The 24963-nt window shown below is 61.6% G+C and overlaps 1 protein-coding gene across 2 annotated transcripts in view; it reads right to left on the reverse strand.

Annotated features, from left to right (window-relative positions):
- CACNA2D2 (calcium voltage-gated channel auxiliary subunit alpha2delta 2) overlaps positions 1 to 24963 on the reverse strand; it is a 521624-nt gene that overhangs the window by 24908 nt on the left and 471753 nt on the right. For both annotated transcript variants that reach the window (XM_075005174.1, XM_075005172.1), the window contains exons 13-24: positions 23382 to 23460; positions 17271 to 17320; positions 16757 to 16846; positions 14964 to 15035; positions 14034 to 14108; positions 13156 to 13230; positions 10944 to 11015; positions 10549 to 10620; positions 10245 to 10306; positions 6562 to 6638; positions 4594 to 4614; positions 48 to 108 (exon numbers count right to left, since the gene is read on the reverse strand). In XM_075005174.1, coding sequence (XP_074861275.1) covers positions 48 to 108; positions 4594 to 4614; positions 6562 to 6638; positions 10245 to 10306; positions 10549 to 10620; positions 10944 to 11015; positions 13156 to 13230; positions 14034 to 14108; positions 14964 to 15035; positions 16757 to 16846; positions 17271 to 17320; positions 23382 to 23460 — 806 coding nt within the window. The remainder of the gene's footprint in view (positions 1 to 47; positions 109 to 4593; positions 4615 to 6561; positions 6639 to 10244; positions 10307 to 10548; positions 10621 to 10943; positions 11016 to 13155; positions 13231 to 14033; positions 14109 to 14963; positions 15036 to 16756; positions 16847 to 17270; positions 17321 to 23381; positions 23461 to 24963) is intronic.

Here is a 24963-nt window from a genome sequence, read left to right on the forward strand (position 1 = left end):
GGAGCGTGGTTAGATGGACACCTCGGCAAGCGCACACACAAAGCTACCTGGGAGCAATGAATACATGTCCCTCGGACTCAAAGCTGTTTGGCAGCAGGAATTCAAAATCTGCAACAGAAAGGCAAGGTTATCCGGCGGGGGTTTCAAACGAAGGGCGGGGCGCTGGTCTCAGAGTACAAGCGCGAGAGAGAGAGAGAGAGAGAGAGAGGGATAAACGAAAGAGACCAAACAATTTACGGCTTTTTAACAAGAGAGAAAGGAAGGGGAATTTTACTGGCAACTGCAGCATCGCACAAGGAGAGTTATAGCCAATATGGTGCCAACATTGTGAAGATTTGGTGATTTGATTGGATATATATTTATTTGTGCTCTGAAATGCAATATATTTGCTCTGTTGTATATGTATGAATACAGGCCATATAGTTACATATACACACATACATATATATGTGCACACATTTATATATAGAATATATATATATATGCATGTTCAGTAGGTCACACGGGCATCTCTCTCTCTTGAGGGTTGTTAACAACGAAAAGAAAACACATGCTGTGCTCATATGGGAAAAGAGTTACTACAACAATTTTTTTGGTAATAAAAATCATTGTTCAGGCATCCACATAGCCAAACCAGGGTCCCGTATGAAGACAGTCCAACCAAGGACTTACCCATCCGCTAAGAGTCAAATGCAGTGCATTGTGGGGGTGCTCTGCTAACGGTGTGCAGCTGAGCAATCATCTTCCCCCGAGTCAGGCTTCAGTGGATCCTTCCCAATCTGGATTTGGGGGGCAGGGGTGGGGCTTGGAGGGGGTGTCCAAGCTAACCTTCCTACTCTTGCAATGGAGGCTTTCCAGCTTGGCTCTCGCAGATCCAAGGACCCAAGCTCAGGACCACTCATCTCCTGGGCACAAAACCTGCAGCGGGGTCCCAGCAGGCAATGTGTCGGTGAAAACTGACACTGTGGGTCCAAGAGAGGACGTGATGGGGTGGAAGGAGGAGCCAGCCAGGATCCATGTAGCTATTTGGAAAGGCGGAGACCACCTCCATGACTAGGAAACCCCTTGGGTTGCTGAGTGTGACTCTCCAAAGCAGAAGCACTGGGTTAGGGTGCTCCCCGGCTGCTGGGTAGGGAGTGGGTGAGGGGTGAAGGTGGGTGGGGGAGTTATCAGTTATACTAAGGTGGGTTCTCTTTCCTTCATGGTGGCCCATAGCCCCTGGCATGGAGATAGCCTGGCTTTCTGGTCCAATCATGGACGTTACTTGGAGCCTGGTCCTGCCTCCTGTCCTCCTGCAAAGACCGTATGCGACTGAGTCATCCCATGGGAGCCACAGCGAGGGCAGCCTGAGTCTGGATTGCTGGGGTCAGTGCCGGGAATGGGCTATAAAAACTGCAGGGGAGCCTGGGGCTGGACTCCTGTGGCTTTGGAGGACAGATCTGGGCTCAGACGAAGGCTAGGGCAGCACATGGGGGCGGGGAGCTGGAGGAACTGCTCCCGGATGACCCATGTGGTTTGGAAGGCTGGGGGAGGGGAGCAAACAGCAGGCGAACCCCATGCCGTGCATAGGTCACCTGTCCAACCGGGGTGGGATTCGGTGGCCCAGGCAGCTCGGCTGGCAGGGCAGTTCTTTGCCTTGCTGCCCCCACGGGATGGCTGTTGCCAGCTGTCCATTGCACAGCCTCAACGAGCACAGCCTGTCTGCCTTTTCCACACTGACCTGCCCCTTCAGAATAGCCCCAGGGCCGCCCTCCGAGCAGCCAAGCCCCTCGCCCTCTCCATCTTCCCACAATGCACTGCATGACGCAGGGTGCCCTCCGGCGGGCAGCACAGCCATAGGTTGGACTGTTGTTTTCTGTAAGGCGGGGTCTGGATACAAGCCAATGAGAGGAGGAAGAGGAGAGGAATACAGAGACAGTAGTCATTATTCCATCAGCATTGCCATCACAGGGGCACTGGGAAGAGGCAACTCAAGGCTGATAGAACAGGGCTGAGGGCAATGCTCCTCTTACCTTTCTCCTTCCTTCCTCCCCCTCTGTCTGCCTAGGCCGCCTGCCCCCCTCTCTGTGCCTGTCCAGCCCTCCCAAGTCATGGGGCCTCTGCACTCCTCCTCTTCCGTGGCTGGGGGAAGGAGCAGAGCAGGGGGTCGCTGCCGCTGGTGCTGCTCAGTGCCCTGTGGAGTGGGGCGGGTCGCCTCCTTGGTGGATGTGGGGGAAAGAGGCAGGAGGTGGGACATTCTGCCCCTTGTCCTGGCCCTCCACACACCCAGGAGATGCAGAGAACGTGACTGGGAAGCCAAGTTGGTTCCCCAGACACGCTCTCATTGCCGGGCCTGGTGACAAGTCGCCGAGGGGGACCCATGATAGTCTGTAGCCACAAAAACCAATGAGGAATCTGCACCATCTTGGAGCCTAGCAGATTATTTGGGCAAAACCCCACTTCCCCGGAGGCCTGTTTAGCGTGCCACAGGGCTCCCTCACCGGCTGCGAGTCGCAACCGATGGTGACCACAAGTCAAAGCCTTAACAGACGGGTCCCACTGACTCCGTCTGACAGATTTTGGGTAGGTCCTCGATGCAGCTGGGTCCGGCCAGTGCTTGCTCTAGTTGGACATTAATGAATCCCACAGGCTCTGGAGGAGCAGACTGAGGGGGACCTGATGTTTTGCAAATGAAACGAAGGCTGTTGTAAAGAGGACAGTGGCTGCTGGTTCTTCCCGGTCAGCAAAGAAGAACAAGGAGTATCTGCAGCACGGGAGTTAGGTTAGATGTTTGGGAAGCGTCTGACTCTACGGCTAGTCCAGCTCTGGGAGACGTTCCAAGGGAGGTTGTCCAATCCTCATCCTGGGTGGGTTTGGGAACTGGCTGGGGAATACCCCTGTCCACCAGGACTGGCTTAGGGATCCACGGCCCTGCCTGAGTGCAGGGGACTGGACCAGATGACCTCTCTGGATCCCTTCCAGCCCGACGTTTCTATCACTCTATGGTCTCTCCAAGAACCTCAGTGTCTCTTGCCTAGGGAGGCATTGGGCAGCCTTATTTATGGAGTCAGTGAACCAAATTCTGCCCCCCAGTCCCCCTCCGCCAGTGTCTGAGAGAGCCTGTGCCCTGACCCAGACCCTAACAAGGCCCCTCTGGTGCTGTGGGTTAGGGACGGACCTCCACCAGTGGGCAGGTGGCTGGGTCAAACCTTACGCAGCCTCACTCCTGCTGAAATCTCTCCGAGTTGGCCTGAGCAAAGGCTGTAGGAGTTGGTCCAGTGTGCAGGAAGCCGCACCCTGCAAGAGGACCCCACTGGCTATGCCCCCAAGAGTCAATGGGAGCTGCTACTTGCTCTACACTTCTCAGGGTCTGGGCCTCTACCTTGTGCTACCCAAAGGATGGGAAAGGGAACCCACGGCAGAATTGAGTGTCACCCGAACTTGGCTGCTGCACTGAGAAAACTCCTCAACATCGGTCCAATGGCCACTGAAGTCAGCAGAAAGATGCCCGTTGACTTCAAGGGATATCAACTAAGTGCTCCAGTGAATCGTGGGAAATTCACACCCAAGCAGATGGCCCAGCATCACATCAAACTGCTCCATGTACACCCAGAGCCACTTACTTAAATACTCGATGCCAGCCAACCCTACCCTTGGTCCCGGCAGACCCTGGACTCCTCAGGCAGCCGTAACTGGCTGGCAACTCTCTGGCCTTCTCTACATGCATATTTGCAGCACAAGGACACACGAATTTCCGTTGAAGAGCTGTTCCTTTTGGGGACAAACCCTTCCCCAGTCAGCTTAAACTAACCGATAGTATCCTGGGTTTAAACAACAACATAAGCATCCTTGTGCTCCCATTAATTTGGCACATGACCCAGCCAGGGCTGGGACTGAAACGATGCAGCGACCCACTATCTGGGGCCCGTCTGACGTGACAGCTGAGACTTACTCCTGGAGAAACAGGTTTGATTCACGAGTGCCATGGACCTGTCTGAGATTCCAGCCCCGTTTTCCTGCTCGGCCAATTCAGGAGCCCTAGTGCTGGGGTCTAGTTATTAGGGGCTGTGAAGTGGTTGCTGGATCTGGCCCCCAGTGCCCCTGAGTCTGGAGATCTGTGCACAGCCCTATCCCATTCAGTTTGAGTTGTCTTGCAGAGGAGGAACGCACAGGAGCAAGGATGGGTAGGGGAGAGAATTGTAGGGAAGGAGCAAGAGCGGGAAAGAAAAACAAGAAAGGGAACTGAGGGAGGCGGAAGAGCGGGATATTAAACTAGCTACGAAAACCTTACTGAGTCAAACCATAACAATTCCATAGGAGATGGACTCCTTAGCACTATCGGTTCGAATTTCTGAGCAATGTACAGGGAAGGAGGGCGGAGATAAGTAGGGACAAAGCTCTCATGAACATAACAAGACATGTTGCTTTCAAATAAAGGGAGGAAGGAACGGTTTGGTGGAGGTTTGCAAGGTTAGGCGTGGCAAACGGGCACAGGGAATGGGCAAGCAGGCTGGGTGGGAGGGAGTCGGTGAAGGGTGGGAGTGAGGGGTGGGGGTACTGGACACGGGAGTGGTGGTGGTGAAGGGTTAGTGGTCTAAGACTGAAAATACTTGCCCTTCATTTTGTTGTTTGGTACTGTGTGAATCCACCAGAGAGAGAAAGCAAGAAAAAAACAAACGAAAACAAAAAACAACAAACAAAAAAAAGGGGGAGGGGGAGAGGGGAGGGTGGGGTGGAAAGGAGGAGGGGGGGCACAAACAATATTTTATTCAATTTTTGTTTGAATAAAAATATTGTGTATCATAATCAGACCGAAAGGAAACCTCTTGCAAAAAAAGACATAAAAAAGAAAAGAAAAAAAAAAGGCCACAGTAAAATAATAATAAAAGTATAGGTCTAACTAGAGAAATAGAATCGATATATGTTTATATAATCAAAATCAAAATAAAAGTCAGTAGCAAACAGTCGCAACAGTCTTGATATAGAAGTGTTTTTACTGAGTTAGCAGACCATGCAAAAAGACCAGGCTAAGAGACACCACAAGGGAGACACGAGAGACGCGCCCAGAGGCGCAGAGACAGAGCAGGAAGGAAGGAGGGTAGGAAGGAGAGAGAAGGAAAAAGGGATACAGAGAAAGGCAGGTGACAGAGTGCTCAAGACAGGGAAGGGAGGAGGCTGAAGGCTGTTACCCTATCCTATGCAAGTGGCTGCTAACTGAGCAAGGACCTAGAGAGTGGGAGGAGCAGTCCTCTAGGAGGAATCCCAGGAGTTGCTGTGGCTGGGTAGAAGTCTTGGGCTGGACGTGCTGTCAGCTCTCTCTGCGTGTGCAAATGCAGCCCTGAGGAAGGGGATGTGTTGTGACCCATGGTGCTGTGAGCGAGGTGTTTATGAAGCCAAGTGGGGAAGTCATACAGGCTGTGTGGGGAGGCCAGAGGATTCTTTTGAGCCCCCTCCACAGTCATCCCGAGGAGGGAATAGGCCAAGCTGCAGTCCAGAGATAGCAGCAGCAGGTTTCATACCCACCTTTAGAAGAGCAGCTTCTATTCCTGGAGCAGCCCGTTGGGGGCACATGGACCTACGCGGGGCTGGGCAAGACTCCTGAGGCCTGCCTGCTCATTTTCCAGTGGTGACTGCCGAGGAGGAGTTCTGAGCCTCTCTCGCTGGTGAGGGTCCCATGGGTTCTGCTGACTGTTGCTGATGGCTCATCGACCCACCTAGACATAGCTAATGAGCGAGGACCTAAAGTGTGGGCTGAGCAACACCTTGAAGAGGAACCTTGAGAGCAACCAAAGCTGGGGACACAACCCCAGCTGGGTTCTGTGTTGGTTCCTTCCAAATTCTTGTTGCGAATAAAATCAGACCCCAGGACGTGCCCTACATTGAGACCTGCTGCACAAGGGACTAGGAAAGCAGCTCAAAAAGACAAGGGACAGTGGGCAGCAGAGAGAGACAGATAAAGACAGATGGAGAGAGAAACAAGGGGTGGGGGAAAGATGGAGGAGGGAGTCTGATTCACCCCCCGCAGGAGCAACTCCTATCCCAAGGTGGGAGAACAGACAGAACAAGAGAGCAAGAGCTGCGCAGGCTAACACGTAAGTACACAGATTAATTACAAAATAATTAAAAAGAAAATCAACCAACCAAAACGGAAATCATCAAAACCAAAGTGGTATCAACCAAAACCCAAAAGAATCTTAATGGAAACAAAACATGCAAATTTTCACAGGTTTTCAAAGTAACCGGCTACTACTGAATTACCACCTAGTCCACGGAAAGCGAACACAGCAGCACTTCAACCTCATCTCCTCTAGAGGGGGCCTTAGTCTTGCTTTTAGGAAACGTTTGGTTTTTTTTGTTTTTTTTTAAATGCAAAATTGAAGGTGCGAAACCCTGGCATTCCCGGGCAGGCACCTGATCTTCTGTTTTACATGGTACCATTCATCTCGGGTTTGCAATGATTACTCGTTTTAGTAACAGGAGTTTTGCTTATTCTCCCCTGTGGGGCGTTCTTGGTGCCAGCTGGTAGGTTCAGGGTCAACAGGCATGTGCAAAGGCCGGAGGACAAGAAAAGTGTCTACTTACACTTCACTTGGAGGATCTGGTCGCTGAGGTTTGCCTGGATGTAGTAGGTGCTGTAAGGCGGCAAGGCCAGCCCCAGGCTGCGGAAGGGAAGGAAAGAATGAGCACCTTTCTGCCCTGCCTGTCAGGCTATTTCCCAGGGTAGGATCCTGGCCCTCACGAGGTTCGGGACAAAGCTCCCTAGGACTCCAGCAGGTAACCGACTTGACCCCCCATGCAGCATTTGCCATTGCCACTGGGGACATCGGGGGCCTGGTCCCTTCGAAGCCTGGAACTGAGTGGCCACCTCTCCGGAGCAGGTCTCTCTAGTCATTTTCACAGCAGTCCCTAGGGACTAGATATAAGTGCACTGAACTCGCTAACCATGAGGTGACAGTTCCCTCCCCAAAGCAGGTTACATGATCATCCAGAAGAGTAACAGACAGGGAGCCAGGTGAGTCTGTCTTCCACCAAACAAAGCTGCAGAAATGCAGCACTTGAAAGACTAACAAAATAATCTATTTGGCGATGAGCTTCCAAGGGATGCACCCACTTCTTCAGATGCACTTGATGAAGTGGGTCTGTCCCACCAAAGCTCATCACCAAACAGATCATTCTGTTAGTCTTTAAAGTGCTGCATTTCTGCTGCCTCATCTAGAAGAGCGCTTCTCAGCCTTGCTTTATAAGGTCCCCTTTCCAAAACGGTAAGTACCCCCCAGCACCCACAATTTTCAGATACACAATTTTTTTCCACCATTTCAACACACTTGTTTAAACAACGTGCACTAGAAAGTCATTTCAACAGAGACGTTTCATATGGCTATTGGACAATGTCTCACAGCAAATCACGCAAGGGCTAAAGGGGGTCCACTTCCGCTGGTAGAAAACCCAAATCTAAGGCGTTCAGAACCGTAACTGCGTGCTTCTCTTATCTCAGGAGACTTTCCACATCTTTCCACCTCCACCCCTGGGGCGGGCTTCTCTCACTGCAGGCTTCCCACCTCAAATGTTCCTGACCCGGTTGCCTGTGTACGACCTTCCAAATGTGCAGCTTTATTCTGTGTTTTCACAAGCAATCGGTCCATTTAAAACCCTTTTAGTTGCAATTATAAAAAAAACTAAACTAAAATTGCACCGCAGCAGTTTCATCACTTACTTCAGATAACAAGCGTAACGTTCCAGAGCCAGGCCTAACCTCCTACCCCCGGTTCCCATCCAATCTCCCCTCCTCTGCTCTCCCAGAGCCGGGCTCCCACCGCTGTAATCCAATGCCGGTCGCTCACCGGAGCTGCTGCTGCCACACGCGTCTCCCTTCAAGCGCTGGGGTAGGACACAGGTGCAGGGTGGTGCACAGCGCTGCCGTGGCTTCAAACATTTAATTGCTCAAAGAGCCTCATGGGGCTCCGGTGCACGTACCCCCCGGGCTTCTCGCACCCCCCCCAAGGATACGGGTACTGGAGACCCCGACTTATGCAGAGGTTGTGTTCTTGGCAACCCCCGTGTACGCTGAATTTTCGCATAACTCAGGAGCCAGAAAACTACCCAGTGCTGGTGCTGGCCAGTCTCCTGGCTCCCACAGTGAGGCGGGGAGCTGGGAACCAGGTGACAGCCTGGCTCCCAGTTCCCCTCCGCTGGTGGGAGCCAGGAAACTGACCAGCACATCCCTGGTCAGTTTCCTAGCTCCCCATCACTCTGGGAGCCAGGCGCAGCTTCTCCCTGGCTTCCCTGGGAGCTGGGGGGGCAGACAGCCACAGAGCAGCTTCGAGCTGTGTTTAACTCGCATTGACACAAGTTAAGCGAAACTCGAAATGGAGCATTTCGGGGCCTTACTGCACCACGTGCTGAGAAACATTGATCTAGAAGCCCGAGTGAGTAAGAAAGGGCTACAGCTGGCTTGAGGGGTGATGGGAAAAGCAGGTCATGGTCTTACTTCACCCCCAGCTGCTGCCCTCTCTCCCTGTGCACGGCCCTAGGGAGCGTAACAGTTTTCCCTCTCATTTTTTCTACCCACGGGCAGAACAAATGCTATTCCATGCACCAAGGCGCGTGTGATGTGCACCACCACAGAAACACCTGCTGCCCCCTGTGGGTGCTCTGCTAATCAGCTGGGTGGCACCTCACCTCTCCCGGGCGGCCCCCAAGCACTCGGCTTGCAGGGAACGCTGGTCCATAGCCTTCAAGAGCAATGCACTGGCATGGTTCCACACTAGCCCCAACCGGCCGCACGCCCTGGCCAAAATCTGCAAATGCCACTTAAGGAGGCAGCCGCAACTTCCATCCTGCACCCCAGGACTCATTATTATTAATAATTCCCATAAAACCCCTGATTATTAGTGGTGGGCAGGAAATGGTTTTCCCATCCCAAGAGAATTTGGGGGATTTCAAACTTTTTTCCTGTCCTGAACAGTGATGAAATGTCAAAATCTCAACAATCAAAGACAAAATTCCTATCGGGTTAATCAAAGTGCTTCATTCTGAAAAATTCTGCATGTTTCATTTTTGACTTTTAGTTTTTTCTCACTTTTTAACCAACCAATAACTTAAATTTTTCCCCAAAAAAGGTGTTTCGAACCAAAAACACCCTAAACTTTTTTGATTTGATAATGTTAAACAAGGACACTTTGATGGGTTCAGAAGGTTTCCCCTGCCATCCCCAACAGTTATTGGGGCTGTGAGATTTGATGAAACTAACCCTTTCCTGCCAACACTTTTGGTCTCCATGAATCACCATTTCCTAATGGAAAAACATTTTGTTGGAAGATTCCTGACAAGCTCTATTAATCCCTTCATCGCATCCTAGATCTCAAATAACAGGCTGTTAGCATGTACTGTACTGTTTACACACAAGGAGGCAGAATTAAGGTTGTACATGCAATTTAACTCAGGCGTTTTCTGAATTTCAAAGTTTTGGTTATGCAACTCAACGATTTATTAAAATAGGATTTCAAAAACGGAAATTCCTAGGTCGTCTTTAAAAATTCGTAAAGAAGAGAAAAATGTATTCTACAGCTCAGTCTGCGCTGGCTCCACGTTCAATTGTCTACAGATACCCAGATACATGTTAATGGACACCCAGCTCCAATTTGGACAACTCCTGTTTGCAGTCAGGGTTATGTAACATCTGGAGCAGTTGCTGGCATGGAGATGGAAATTCAGTGTCTTTCTCGGCAATGTAAGATGCCAGATGAAATTCAACAGAAGACAAGTGCGACGTACAAAGGAAGGAAAAATCAAACTGGGGCTAAGGGGCCGTGCTGCTGAAAAGGAGCTGGGAGTGAGCTCGGATCGTACCAAATGTGAGACAATGTGACGCAATTGTAACCCAGGCTGATATCATCGTGGGGTCAACCAGGAGTGTGGTACAGAACAGGCAGGAGGCCATTGTCCTGCTCTGCTCAGCACTGGGGCGGCCCCAGCTGTGTGCTGGCTGCGGTTCTGGGCACCGCACTTTACGAAGGAGGTGGACACGTTGGAGGGTTCAGAGGAAAGCAACAAAAAGGCTAAAGGTGGACAGAGCTGGGGACTGCACCTGAGCCTCCTGATTCACAGCCTGGGGCTCTCGCTGCTCCCCCCATTGATCTTGGACCCACTGAGGGTCTCTGGTCCCCATGCCCCACTCTCCAGCTGATTGTTCCCACTGTGCCTTCAGAGGAGGTGGACCAGGGGGTGCAGCGGAGCCCTCCTGCCTCTCGCCCACTCCTGCTCACCTGTAATTGGTGCTTTTGATAGGGGCCCAGGTGTAGGTCCGGATGACTTCATCGATGTATCGCTGGAACGGCAAAGGGGACACGGCCCGGTCAGGGCTCAGGAGGAGACATGGAAAGGGCTGCCTGGGCATTGCAGCCCCACGGCAGGGCAGTGCCAGAAGTCACATTCCTGGCGCTGAGTGAAACAAGCCCCCTAGGGACCAGGGCCCTTGTGCTGGGACTGTCCCTGGTTTCTAGGGCGTTCCAGCTTTGTCCCCCCAGAACGTCCCTCCCCACCTCCGCAGTGGCCCTGACAAATCCTTACCTCATCCAGGGACTTGATCAGCGTCTTGATGACTCTCTGCCCTTCGCCGCCATCGATCATGCTTCTCCGGATCTGGGGAACAGGCAGGAAGGGAGCTGAGCTCGCACGTACGCCACGGCGCTGCCCCCCAAGTCAGCTGGTCCTGTGGGTTTGCTGCAGCCTTGCCTGTGAGCAGGGTGCCCTGGCTCAGTGCTCCAGACACGCCGGGGTGAATGTGGCCAGCCAGGCGCCCAGTGCAGCAGGCGAGCTGGGCACTGTGCCAGCCCAGGAGGGACGCCAACCCCTCCGACGGGCAGGCGGGTGGGTGGGAAGGGGGGGCTGCGCATGGCCACGTATGCCACCCCAGAGCTCCCATGGGGGATTGGGCCTCCCCTCCCTGCAGCACTCCAGCTCACCTCCTCCTTGTTCTCATCCTCCAGCTCAGCATCCAGGAAGTCCAGGGTCACAGGCTCTCGGAAGTTGATGATCTGAAAGGAGGAGGAGGCTGGTGAGACTCCTGGGCACCGTTTAGCAGATCCGAGCCCATTCGATCGGTCAGCGCCCGCTCTGAGGCATTGTGGGCACTGGACAAGGGCAACAGCTCGGAGGAGCGAGACCCAAGTGGCACTGCCAGCAAACCCGCCTGCCTGGTGGCCGTCTCCCAGGCCCCCACCCGACCCGGTCCTGGAGGCTCCCCCAGAGCACTGCCGATAGGGAGGGTTAATGCTCCCCAGTGCCCTGGAGTAGTGTGTCCCGGTCGGGGCGCCACAATGCAGAAAGAGGTGGACAAAGTCCAGAGAAGAGCAACAAAAATGATTAAACCGCAACCTGCGAGGGACAACTGAAAGAACTGGGACAGCAGGGAGCCGGGTTAGTCTGTCCTCCAACAAAACAAGCAGCAGAGACCCAGCACTCTCAAGACTAACAGAATGATTTACTCGGTGATGAGCTTGCATGGGACAGGCCCACTTCCTCAGATCAATCTCGTTTCCGATCCAGACTGACGTTTACAAGCACAAAGCCTGGACGTGAGGCTGCCGAGCGGCTGGGGCCGTTCCAACGCGGGGACGTCACAGCTTGCCAGGCCCAAGAGCAGAGCTGCACTCAGACCAACCGGCCTCCCCTGGCTTCACCTGCCGGCCGAGCCCCAGCAGGTAAGCGCCACACACACCCAGGCAGCCGCAGGGAGAGCCAGGGGACAAATCCCCCCACGCGGCCGCCTGTCTCCACTGCCCATTGACAACACAAGGAGCCAACGAACGCTGTTCCAGCCTGCCGGCTGCCGCTTGCCAGCGCCCCGGTCCCAGCTGGCCATGATGCCGACTCTCTCCGGCACGGTCTGAAGCGGGGACCTGACGCACACGGCGGCCCCACGAGCCGAATCACCCCACCCCGTAGTTCATTGGGGCTGGCTGGAGGGGAGCAGGACCCACTCACCATGGCCCGGCCGGGGTGGGATTCATGCCCACGCTGCACCAGAGCTGCCACTCCGCTGGGAGCACCAGGCAGTTTGGGGACACGGGAGTGAGGGGACTGAACCCACACGCGCCCCTGTCCGGGCTCCGCACAGCCGTGTCCATGCACAGCACGAGACCACAAACCTGCAGCCTCCTGCCGAGGTGAGGGAACGGAGGGGACCCTCTGCAGGGCACACGGCGCCAATGCCCCTGGTGCCCTCCCGCCTCTCCTGCAGCCAGGCCAATGTAACAGAGCCAAACTCCCGGGGCCTGACCGGGCTCCCTCCAACAGCACCCTGCCACCGCCACCACCAGGACCAAGCCCCTGCCCCGCGCTGGGACTTGGGTGCCCCTCTCAGTGCTGGGGGACAAGGACGCTGACCTGCCTGCCCAGGGGGAGGAGGACTCGCCATGCTGCTGTGGGCACCTCAGCAGGGCTGGCTGCCTGAGTCTCTCTCGGCCTGGCAGAGGGGACGGTGGCTAGTGAATTCTCCAGGGGCTCGGAGAGGCCGTGTTTGCTGTCTGCCTGCGCCTGAGTTTCACGCGGTCCTGCACGCGCTTTGCTGGGAGAGTCAGCTGCCTGTGTGACCCTGATCACATCACTGTGCTCGATCCCGGCTTTTCCCCACCAGCCGCGGGGGCACTGAGGCTGGCGGGGTTCAACACAGGGGCTGGGGGCTGGTCCCAGCTGCCCCGGCCTCCAGGGGCTCGCCATGGCGGCACCCCAGGCTACACCGCAAAGCCCTAACTGGGGAAAAGCCAGGCTCACCAGAGCCCTTCCGCACAAGCTGTACCACCAGGGATGGAGCAGCTGACTGCCAGCTTCAGAGCCAGCCAGGCTTGCGAGCCTCCCTTACAACAACCGGGGAAACTGAGGCACAGGATCCGGACACCTGCAGCCCAAGGCGGTGCACCAAGGGGAAAAGCCCAGGCCTTTGCTCCTCTTGCCTGAGCGACGGCCCCAGCGGCTCCACTGCCTGCTGGCACCTGCCTCACAGCCTTGGCGGAGTAACAGGTTGCACAGGGCTCAGGGCAGACTGTTGTGGTGCGACACGGCCTGGGGCCGTGAGGCCTCCCGGATCCCGGCACTGGGAGCCCTGAAGGGCGGTGTGCCCCGGGCCTGGCTTGCCCTGGCAGGGGTCAACGCTCGGGCGCGAGGCCCGGCCCTTACCTGTGGCTGCAGGTTTGGGTGCAGCAGGACGTAGCCATTTAGGTCGATGGCGAAGATGTAGCCGTTTGCCCCTAGCTGTGGGAGGAGGAGAGAGGAGACGGGGGGTCAGGGCAGCTTGGGGCTCGGCAAAGGGAGGCCGGGCACCCGGGGCCTGCCCAGCACATCCCACCACAGCTGGCCCGGCCTCCTCCCAGCTCCAGAGGCACAGCAGCCTGGCTCAGCGGCTCACCCTGCCGTCGGCACTCCTGGGCAGGCAAGGAAAGGCAGCCCAGACTGCCGGGAGCTGGAGTGTCCTCCGGGTGCACAGAGCCCCACTCCCGCACCTCCCCCTGACCTCCACACCAGGCTCTGCCCCTGCGCCCTCTGCCTGCACTTGGGCACGGAGGGCTCCAATATCCCCTTCCTCTGCCACCTCCCCGAGGCCCCAGCCCTCCCCACCTGAAGGTCTGATGCACCCCGCCCAGGGCTCCTGACAGCTCGCCGGCCCCACCCCACCCAGCTGCGGCGCCAGGATCCCTGTTCCCAGCAGACAGGGGCTGCTGGGTTGGACTGTCTGAGCCACATGCACAGGAATGACTCAGGGAAGTGTTCTCAGCCCAGCCAGGCAGCAGAGCGGGAACCCCCCAGGCAGGGCCCTGCTTCCCACCTGGGCCGTGGGGCCTGTGGAGCCCACGTGTGCTCCTTCCCAGCAGGGTCTGACGTGTGGGGCCAGACCCTCTGTGGGACCCTGACGGGCCGGTGCTGAGGGCGCTCAGCAGCCGGTTTGTGCTACGCCTCACGTCCCCGTCCCCTCCCGGCCAGGGCAGAGCAAAGAACGAGCCGGTCCCCTTCCTCCCTGCCTCGCCCCACAGCCCAGAGGGGCTGGCGCCCCCACGCACGTTGTAGCGCGGCGTCAGCGCCTTGATGTCGTTGAGAGCCACGTCGATTCCCATCACGCCCAGGATGAGCTGGTTCTGAAAGAAGCAGACACTTGGCGTCAGGGCAGAGCCGTGGCTGGGGTCTCCGCAGGGAGCTGGGGCCAGAGCAGCCTGTGGAACCGGCTGCGGCTGCCGGACAGGAAGGTGTCTCTGTCTGGCTCTTGGGGGCGCAGCCGCGGCTCGGCAGGGAGCCCCAGTGAGACGCTAACTGAGCCTTCCTTGGCAACCCACAAAGGCTCGACGGCCTGAGCACAGACTGGGCTGGAGCGAGCGGCCTGGGAGCCCCAAGAACGGCTGCGTTTCACCAGGGCTGGTGCCTCCAGGGCCCGGCTGCTGCTGGCTGAAGTAGCCTGTCCTGTGCCAGGCGAGCAGCAGCAGGGCCTGGTGTCACTGGGGGGACAGGACCATGGCCTGGCACCACTGTGCTCTCCCAAGAGTGGGGCAGACTAACCCCCGGCGCTGCTCACTCCGAGCCCAGCCCGCCTCCACCTCTCCCGCTAGGCCTTGCCAGGCTGGGGGCACAGGAGTTCTGAGCGGTCGGTGGGGACTCGCCCCAGCCAGCCCCACACGCCCCACCACTGGACTGCCCGACGCCCCTGTGCTCTCTGCCTCCCTCCAGGCCATTCTCAGGGGTGGGCCCAGGGGCCTGTGCTGCTGTGTCCTGGCAGGCCGGATCCGGGGGGACCACAAACCCGCCCACTCCCCCACACGCAGCGGGAACGGCCACGGCGAGCGCAGCAAGGCTGGGTTGGTTGGTTTCCCTCCCCTGCCCCCACTCCCCGGCTGGGCCCCAGCGCGACCCCCACCCCCCCGCAGGTCCCTCCTTTCCAGGGCTGTCGAGAGCTGTCCTGCCCCCGCCCCGAGAGTGGGGAGTGTGGTAACGTGTCGTACCTTCCTGTTGCTGCTGCTGTCCTCCGTCAGGTTGAAGACGGGCAGCGTGCCCGTCACCACCAAGCCCAGGCCCTGGGCAAAGGAAAGAGGCCGGTCAGGTAAGATCTCAGCTCATCTGCTCTGCCAGCGCCTTGGCAGGCTCTGCGCGGCTGCTGGCCTGCTGCTGGCTGGGAGCATCAGGGCCTTCAGCCCAGGCTGGGCTGGGGCGGCGGAATGGGGCCGGTGCGTGGCAGGACCGAGCCGGGCAGCTCCACAGTGCCGGTGAGGGTCAGCCGCCTGCTGACGTCACGCCCCACCCTGGGCCGCGCTGCTGGGGGTCACGGGCTGTAAATCTAGTCCTGGCAGCTCTGCAGCCCGGGGGGATCCTTCCCCGACTGCCCATGTGTAGCTGGGCTACCAGGCCACTGCCGGGGCGAGCAGCTCCCAGCCCGACCGAGGGAGCCAACAGCGTCGTCAGAGCCCCTGGCGTATGGGACCTGAAGTGGGTGTCCATGGAGCAGCACTGCAGACGGCTCCGCAGCTGGGGCAGGGAGAGGCCAGGCGGGCGCCGGGGGAGGGAGAGGGCAGGCGGGCGCCGGGGCAGGCAGAGGGCAGGCGGGCGTCGGGGGAGGGAGAGGGCAGGCGGGTGCCAGGGCAGGCAGAGGGCAGGCGGGCGTCGGGGGAGGCAGAGGGCAGGCGGGCGCCAGGGGAGGGAGAGGGCAGGCGGGCGCCGGGGCAGGCAGAGGGCAGGCGGGCGTCGGGGGAGGCAGAGGGCAGGCGGGCGTCGGGGGAGGCAGAGGGCAGGCGGGCGCCAGGGGAGGGAGAGGGCAGGCGGGCGCCAGGGGAGGGAGAGGGCAGGCGGGCGCCGGGGCAGGCAGAGGGCAGGCGGGCGCCGGGGCAGGCAGAGGGCAGGTGGGCGCCGGGGCAGGCAGAGGGCAGGCGGGGGCCAGAGAAGGGAAAGGGCAGGCGGGCGCCGGGGCAGGCAGAGGGCAGGCGGGCGCCGGGGCAGGCAGAGGGCAGGCGGGCGCCGGGGCAGGCAGAGGGCAGGCGGGGGCCAGAGAAGGGAAAGGGCAGGCGGGCGCCGGGGCAGGCAGAGGGCAGGCGGGCGCCGGGGCAGGCAGAGGGCAGGCGGGCGCCGGGGGAGGCAGAGGGCAGGCGGGCGCCGGGGCAGGCAGAGGGCAGGCGGGCGCCGGGGCAGGCAGAGAGCAGGCAGAGGGCAGGCGGGCGCCGGGGCAGGCAGAGGGCAGGCGGGCGCCGGGGCAGGCAGAGGGCAGGCGGGCGCCGGGGGAGGCAGAGGGCAGGCGGGCGCCGGGGCAGGCAGAGGGCAGGCGGGCGCCGGGGCAGGCAGAGGGCAGGCGGGCGCCGGGGGAGGCAGAGGGCAGGCGGGCGCCGGGGGAGGCAGAGGGCAGGCGGGCGCCGGGGCAGGCAGAGGGCAGGTGGGCGCCGGGGCAGGCAGAGGGCAGGCGGGCGCCGGGGGAGGCAGAGGGCAGGCGGGCGCCGGGGGAGGCAGAGGGCAGGCGGGCGCCAGGGGAGGCAGAGGGCAGGCGGGCGCCGGGGCAGGCAGAGGGCAGGCGGGCGCCGGGGCAGGCAGAGGGCAGGCGGGCGCCGGGGGAGGGAGCGGCCAGGCAGCAGTGTTCCCTGAAGCTGAGCCCTTGGGCGGCCGCCCAGGAGAGGTTCAGGCACCGCCCAGCCGCGCACCCCGAGCCGGCTGCCTGCGTTCCCCCAGGCGCTGCACTTCCGCGCAGGCCCAAGGCTGGGAAACATGCCCGGGGGCCCGGGCGGGCGGGGAAGGGGCTCGCTCCCCTCTTCCTCACCAGAGCATCCTGGTAGACGTTGGTCCACTGAACCTGTTTTGCCTTGTTCCCAGCAAGGACCATGGGTCTGCCCAGCACGTCCAGGTACTCCTGCAGGAGACACAAGCGGAGCGGAGCGGCCGGCTGTGAGGCAGAGCTGTCCCCCCCACGGCCCCCCGCAGCGATGCCCCACCCAGGCTGGAGTCGTTTGTATGGGGGGGGCCACCGAACCCCCCGGTGACCCTGTGCAGGACGGCTGCCCCCTCCCGCCAGGCCATGCAGCGTTCCCCCAGCTGAGCCCCGCCCCGGGCTGCGTGGGGGGCAGGCTGCGACCCAGCGTGTGAGCAGGGGCCGGTCAAGCCGAGGCACACAGCGGGGTGGGGGCCAGACTCCCGCGCTCCATCGGCTGTGACGCCAGGCAGAGGGACGCGCTGCCCCTTCGCCCGCCCTGGATCTGGGCCCCTTGCTCCGTGCAGGCCGCCAGCTGCGGTGCCAGGGCAGCGCCCATGGAGCTGGGCTGCTCGCGGCGCCTTACCTGCGTGTTGATCCGGATGGCCCCGATGGAGGGAATCTCGAAGTAGTAACCTGTGCAGAGGAACAAAGCAGGGGGCTGTGGAGACACGACCCCTGCACACAGCCTGGTACCGCCCCACCGCTGAGGACGGAGCCCTGGGGCTGGAAGAAAATGAGTGAGGGGGCCGAGAGACCCAGCTGTGGTGGGGGGAGCAGGGTCTCCAGCCACTCCCAGGGGGGATTCTGCAGGAAACCAGACAGGGCTCTGGAGGAACCCCACTGACCGAAGCTGTAGGAACGAGACTAATGGCCGAGTGCTAACGGGACGGCGCAGAGGGCATGTGCAGGGCTGGCGGTGGGCAGAGCCCGGGGCTGGCAGAGCACGCGGCTGTGGGTCGGGGTGTGGGGCGCGGCGGAGCTGGGGGCAGAAGAGGGCTGGCAGAGCAGGGAGGGGGCCGTGGGCGGGTTGTGGGGCACGGCGGAGCTGGGGGCAGAAGAGGGCTGGCAGACAAGGGAGGGGCTGTGGGCGGGGTGTGGGGCACGGTGGAGCTGGGGGCAGAAGAGGGCTGGCAGAGCAGGGAGGGGCTGTGGGCGGGTTGTGGGGCACGGCGGAGCTGGGGGCAGAAGAGGGCTGGCAGACAAGGGAGGGGCTGTGGGCGGGTTGTGGGGCACGGCGGAGCTGGGGGCAGAAGAGGGCTGGCAGAGCAGGGAGGGGCTGTGGGCGGGTTGTGGGGCACGGCGGAGCTGGGGGCAGAAGAGGGCTGGCAGAGCAGGGAGGGGCTGTGGGCGGGTTGTGGGGCACGGCGGAGCTGGGGGCAGAAGAGGGCTGGCAGACAAGGGAGGGGCTGTGGGCGGGTTGTGGGGCACGGCGGAGCTGGGGGCAGAAGAGGGCTGGCAGAGCAGGGAGGGGGCCGTGGGCGGGTTGTGGGGCACGGCGGAGCTGGGGGCAGAAGAGGGCTGGCAGAGCAGGGAGGGGGCCGTGGGCGGGTTGTGGGGCACGGCGGAGCTGGGGGCAGAAGAGGGCTGGCAGAGCAGGGAGGGGGCTGTGGGCGGGTTGTGGGGCACGGCGGAGCTGGGGGCAGAAGAGGGCTGGCAGAGCAGGGAGGGGCCGTGGGCGGGTTGTGGGGCACGGCAGAGCTGGGGGGAGAAGTGGGCTGGCAGAGCAGGGAGGGGGCCGTGGGCAGGTTGTGGGGCACGGCGGAGCTGGGGGCAGAAGAGGGCTGGCAGAGCAGGGAGGGGGCCGTGGGCAGGTTGTGGGGCGCGGCGGAGCTGGGGGCAGAAGAGGGCTGGCAGAGCAGGGAGGGGGCCGTGGGCGAGTTGTGGGGCACGGTGGAGCTGGGGGCAGAAGAGGGCTGGCAGAGCAGGGAGGGGGCCGTGGGCGAGTTGTGGGGCACGGTGGAGCTGGGGGCAGAAGAGGGCTGGCAGACAAGGGAGGGGCTGTGGGCGGGGTGTGGGGCACGGCGGAGCTGGGGGCAGAAGAGGGCTGGCAGAGCAGGGAGGGGGCCGTGGGCGAGTTGTGGGGCACGGTGGAGCTGGGGGCAGAAGAGGGCTGGCAGACAAGGGAGGGGCTGTGGGCGGGTTGTGGGGCACGGCGGAGCTGGGGGCAGAAGAGGGCTGGCAGACAAGGGAGGGGCTGTGGGCGGGTTGTGGGGCACGGCGAAGCTGGGGGCAGAAGAGGGCTGGCAGAGCAGGGAGGGGCCGTGGGCGGGTTGTGGGGCACGGCAGAGCTGGGGGGAGAAGAGGGCTGGCAGAGCAGGGAGGGGCTGTGGGCGGGTTGTGGGGCACGGCGGAGCTGGGGGGAGAAGTGGGCTGGCAGACAAGGGAGGGGGCCGTGGGCGGGTTGTGGGGCACGGCGGAGCTGGGGGCAGAAGAGGGCTGGCAGACAAGGGAGGGGGCCGTGGGCGGGTTGTGGGGCACGGCGGAGCTGGGGGCAGAAGAGGGCTGGCAGAGCAGGGAGGGGCTGTGGGCAGGTTGTGGGGCACGGCGGAGCTGGGGGCAGAAGAGGGCTGGCAGACAAGGGAGGGGGCCGTGGGCGGGTTGTGGGGCACGGCGGAGCTGGGGGCAGAAGAGGGCTGGCAGAGCAGGGAGGGGGCCGTGGGCAGGTTGTGGGGCACGGCGGAGCTGGGGGCAGAAGAGGGCTGGCAGAGCAGGGAGGGGCTGTGGGCGGGTTGTGGGGCACGGCGGAGCTGGGGGCAGAAGAGGGCTGGCAGAGCAGGGAGGGGCTGTGGGCGGGTTGTGGGGCACGGCAGAGCTGGGGGGAGAAGAGGGCTGGCAGACAAGGGAGGGGCTGTGGGCGGGTTGTGGGGCACGGCGGAGCTGGGGGGAGAAGAGGGCTGGCAGAGCAGGGAGGGGCTGTGGGCGGGTTGTGGGGCACGGCGGAGCTGGGGGCAGAAGAGGGCTGGCAGAGCAGGGAGGGGCCGTGGGCGGGTTGTGGGGCACGGCGGAGCTGGGGGCAGAGGAGGGCTGGCAGAGCAGGGAGGGGCTGTGGGCGGGTTGTGGGGCACGGCGGAGCTGGGGGCAGAAGAGGGCTGGCAGACAAGGGAGGGGCTGTGGGCGGGTTGTGGGGCACGGCGGAGCTGGGGGCAGAAGAGGGCTGGCAGAGCAGGGAGGGGCTGTGGGCGGGTTGTGGGGCATGGCGGAGCTGGGGGCAGAAGTGGGCTGGCAGACAAGGGAGGGGCTGTGGGCGGGTTGTGGGGCACGGCGGAGCTGGGGGCAGAAGAGGGCTGGCAGACAAGGGAGGGGGCCGTGGGCGGGTTGTGGGGCACGGCGGAGCTGGGGGCAGAAGAGGGCTGGCAGAGCAGGGAGGGGGCCGTGGGCGGGTTGTGGGGCACGGCGGAGCTGGGGGCAGAAGAGGGCTGGCAGAGCAGGGAGGGGCTGTGGGCGGGTTGTGGGGCATGGCGGAGCTGGGGGGAGAAGTGGGCTGGCAGAGCAGGGGCTGGGCCAGGTGCAGAGGGAACAGCAGGATCAGGCCCCAGCGCTGTGCCACTCTCGTGGACGCTGCCACGGCTGGCGGTCTGCCCGGGGAGCTCAGGAGGTAGTTCACAATGGGGCCCCTGCCCCACAGCCAACCAGCTTCAGAAAGGGCCTGGGGCCTGTCAGTGGCCATATCTGATCTCTGACGCCCCCTTAGGGTAATTCTGCCTCAGTTTCCCTTTCACCGACGGCATCATTCTCTCTCCTGCCCGCTGAGCTGTGGCTACCGCCTTGGCCCTCTCCCCCGGGGACAGGTCCTGTGCCCTCGAGTCCATGGACCCTCAGCAAGGGCCTGAGTCAATCCCCGTGCAGGGCTCGGCAGGGGAGCCCCTGACCCTCTCGGAAGCCAGCGGAGTCACCCTGGTGGCTGCTTTTGGGCAGGATCTGGTTTCCCAGGCAGCATCCCCCACCTGTCACCTCCTGCACCCCGGTCAGCAGCTCTCCCATCTCCACTGCCCAGTGGGCGGCCAGCCCCAGCCAGGCCGAGCGGGCAGGCAGCTTCCCTGTTAACGACCCCGCAGCCGAGCCCCCGGCCAGGCCCTGCGTGAGTCTGCTCCACTGCCGCCCCTACAGCAAGGGGGCGAGGTAGAGCCAAGCAGGACTCAAGGTTCACAGCTTAAGCTGGGCCCAAGCAGGAACAGCAGGAAGGAGGAGGATGGCGGAAGGAACACGCTTAGGGCAGAGCCTGGGCGGACTCACCCCCACACCAGCACTGCCAGCCCCTGAGGTGCAGCGACCGGCACCCAGAGAGCGGCCGTGTCTGTCCCGACAGGGCAGGGGAAGGCTGCCGGCCTTATCGGCACTGAGAGCCCCGCGCTGTGTGCTGAGCCTGTGCCCTGCCGGTCGGTGACTGCCAGCCGACAGCGACTACGAATGCTCCTGCGTAAGGCTTCGCAGAGCCGCAGGGAGGTCCGGCCTGAGCCCTAGGCCTGGGGAAGGGCGCGTGCCCCCGAAGTGCGGAAGGGATACAGAAATTTGGGCGGGTAACGCAGGGGAGCAGGGAGGGACTCTGGCGGCCCCAGCTAATCGCTGCCCTGCCACAGGGGAGAGGCTCTCTGCTCCTTGGGGCCCAGCTGGCTCCATTACCCACAGCCCCTGCTCTCAGCCCGCTCCGGGGCAGTCTGCTGCAGGGCGAGCTCCCCGCCCCTCATGCTCTGTGCCCTCTGTTCTGCAGTCGTGACAGTGACTGACCCCCCAGCCTGCAGGCCTGGGGTTCCTGCACATGCCCCTTGGCTGCCCTGCCACCAGCGTGCCCAGCAAGCACTGAACTGCCAGCCGCGTGGAGCGGGCGGGGGACTGTGGATTCGGTGCAGCTGGCTTTGAAGGAGAGGCATCTCCCAGCTGGGGCAGCAGGCGCCACACAGCACGGGCTCCGGGAGACGGGCTACTCTCCCCGCCGGCCGGGACGAGGCGCTTTGCCTGTGGCAGGTAGAAAGCGCGGACGCTTCCAAGTCCATGCGGGGGCCTCCCGACCAGGCGGCACTCGGCCGTGAGGCTTGCTGTGTGCCAGGGCTCGGAGCGGCTCCAGGCAGCAGGGAGGGGCTATGTGAAGCCCCCATGCGACGCAGAGAGCCGATCCCAGCGCCCCAGCTCCTTGCTGGGCCCTGCACCCCGAAAAGCCAGAGCACGAGGAGTGAGGCCTCAGCTGGACCCTCCGGTAAATCCCCACAGCAGCAATGTCACAGCCCTGTTTCTTGCAGGTCAGATCTGCTTCTGGAGGGCAGTGCCGTGCGGTCATTTGGCAGGGTGAGCGTCCCTCCAGCAGTGCCCAGCTCACAGAGCCCGGCTGCGGTGAGCTTCCCTCCAGCAGTGCCCAGCCCACAGCGCTCAGAGCCCGGCTGCGGTGAGCTTCCCTCCAGCAGCGCCCGGCTCACAGCGCTCAGAGCCCGGCTGCGGTGAGCTTCCCTCCAGCAGCGCCCGGCCCACAGCGCTCAGAGCCCGGCTGCGGTGAGCTTCCCTCCAGCAGTGCCCGGCCCACAGCGCTCAGAGCCCAGCTGCGGTGAGCTTCCCTCCAGCAGCGCCCGGCCCACAGCGCTCAGAGCCCAGCTGCGGTGAGCTTCCCTCCAGCAGCGCCCGGCCCACAGCGCTCAGAGCCCGGCTGCGGTGAGCTTCCCTCCAGCAGCGCCCGGCTCACAGTGCTCAGAGCCCGGCTGCGGTGAGCTTCCCTCCAGCAGCGCCCGGCCCACAGCGCTCAGAGCCCAGCTGCGGTGAGCTTCCCTCCAGCAGCGCCCGGCCCACAGCGCTCAGAGCCCGGCTGCGGTGAGCTTCCCTCCAGCAGCGCCCGGCTCACAGCGCTCAGAGCCCGGCTGCGGTGAGCTTCCCTCCAGCAGCGCCCGGCCCACAGCCCTCAGAGCCCGGCTGCGGTGAGCTTCCCTCCAGCAGCGCCCGGCCCACAGCGCTCAGAGCCCGGCTGCGGTGAGCTTCCCTCCAGCAGCGCCCGGCCCACAGCGCTCAGAGCCCGGCTGCGGTGAGCTTCCCTCCAGCAGCACTCGGCCCACAGCGCTCAGAGCCCGGCTGCGGTGAGCTTCCCTCCAGCAGCGCCCGGCTCACAGCGCTCAGAGCCCGGCTGCGGTGAGCTTCCCTCCAGCAGCGTCCAGCTCACAGTGCTCAGAGCCCGGCTGCGGTGAGCTTCCCTCCAGCAGCGCCCAGAGCCCGGCTGCGGTGAGCTTCCCTCCAGCAGCACCCGGCTCACAGCGCTCAGAGCCCGGCTGCGGTGAGCTTCCCTCCAGCAGCACCCGGCTCACAGCGCTCAGAGCCCGGCTGCGGTGAGCTTCCCTCCAGCAGCGCCCAGAGCCCGGCTGCGGTGAGCTTCCCTCCAGCAGCACCCGGCTCACAGCGCTCAGAGCCCGGCTGCGGTGAGCTTCCCTCCAGCAGCACCCGGCTCACAGTGCTCAGAGCCCGGCTGCGGTGAGCTTCCCTCCAGCAGTGCCCGGCCCACAGCGCTCAGAGCCCGGCTGCGGTGAGCTTCCCTCCAGCAGCGCCCAGAGCCCGGCTGCGGTGAGCTTCCCTCCAGCAGCGTCCAGCTCACAGTGCTCAGAGCCCGGCTGCGGTGAGCTTCCCTCCGGCAGCGCCCGGCTCACAGCGCTCAGAGCCCAGCTGGGGGCTGCCTCCTTCCCTCTTTGTCCCACTGCCTCCCCCTCCCCGAGCGCGCCCTCCTTACCTTTGTTGGCACAGGCCATCCACTGCAGGGGGGTCACGTCGTAGTTGTGCTGCCCCACTGAGAAGGTGAACACTCGCACCTGGAGGAGGGGGGCAGGTTAGGACTGGGAGCAGAGACCGGCAGCTGCTCACTGCAGGACACCCAAGGGCTCCCAGGACTGGAGCACAGCACCAGGAGAGCTGGGCCACGCTCCCGCTCCGGCCGAGGGGACGAGGAGCACGGCAGCGTGGTCAAGTGTGGGGCTGAGAGACAGATGCTCCCACGCATTGATCTGTATTACGTAGCTCCTAAGTCCCTTCCTCCCTCCCCAGACACAGCATGACGCAGTCGCGTACTACAGCAACCGGCACGACAGGGACAAGACGCCTCCAGGGGAAGTTACTTGCCTCATGGCCGAGCAGCAACTGAGCTGGGAGGAGCACCCAGATCTCCTGCATCTCGGCTCTGTGCCCCCTCCACTAGGCAATGCTGCCCCTGGCGCCCACCATCCCACTCGCGGCTGCCTCACCGATCCCATCTGTGGCCTGGCTCACGCCCTGCATGCACCTTGGTCCAGGCCAGCCTGAGAAAGGCATTAGGTGCTGTTCTGCTCTGCACTGCTTGGCCTAACTGATTTAGGAGCCTGCATCCCACTGACTTTAGGATCACTCTGCACAGCGTTGCTACGTCACAGTGCTCGGAAACACCTGGGCCTTAATTTCCTTTTGGGGAGGGCAAATACGGGAAAGCCCGACCTGCCCGTGACACGGCCCGGGCCCTGCAGCTCCCTGGCAGAGAAGACTTGGTTAACAATCCAGTCCAGGGCTAGGCCAGGGTCAGCGCAGTCACCACCGCACCTACTCCATAGTGCGTACTGTGGGCTGCCCTGGAGCCCTCTGAGTTACTTCCCCTATATAAAACTATGGTACGCCCACATCTTGAGTAGTGCGTGCAGATGTGGTCTCCTCACCTCAAAAAAGATACACTGGCGTTAGACAAAGTTCAGAAAAGGGCAACTAGAATGATTAAGGGTTTGGAATGGGTCCCTTATGAGGAGAGGCTAGAGAGACTGGGACATTTCAGTCTGGAAAAGAGGAGACTGAGGGGCGATACGATAGACGTATATAAAATCATGAATGGTGTGGAGAAAGTGAATATTGGAAAGTTATTTACTTGTTCCCATAATATAAGAACTTGAGGACACCAAATGAAATTAATGGGTAGCAGGTTCAAAACTAATAAAAGAAAGTTTTTCTTCACACAGCGCACAGTCAACCTGTGGAACTCCTTACCAGAGGACGCTGTGAAGGCCAGGACTCTAACAGAGTTTAAAAAAGAGCTTGATAAATTTTTGGAGGTTAGGTCCATAAATGGCTATGAGCAAGGGGTAAGGTATGGTGCCCCTGGCCTTTAGTCAAAGGCGGGAGATGGATGGCAGGAGGCAAATCGCTTGATCATTGTCTTCAGTTCACCTCCTCTGGGGCACCTGGCACTGGCCACTGTCGGCAGACAGGATACTGGGCTAGATGGACCTTTGGTCTGACCCAGTATGGCCGTTCTTATGTTCTTATGAGTTCTGCATGCAGCCCACAGCCACCTCCAT

This window comes from Carettochelys insculpta, chromosome 11, assembly GCF_033958435.1.
Source record: "Carettochelys insculpta isolate YL-2023 chromosome 11, ASM3395843v1, whole genome shotgun sequence".
NCBI classification, from domain to species: Eukaryota; Metazoa; Chordata; order Testudines; family Carettochelyidae; genus Carettochelys; species Carettochelys insculpta.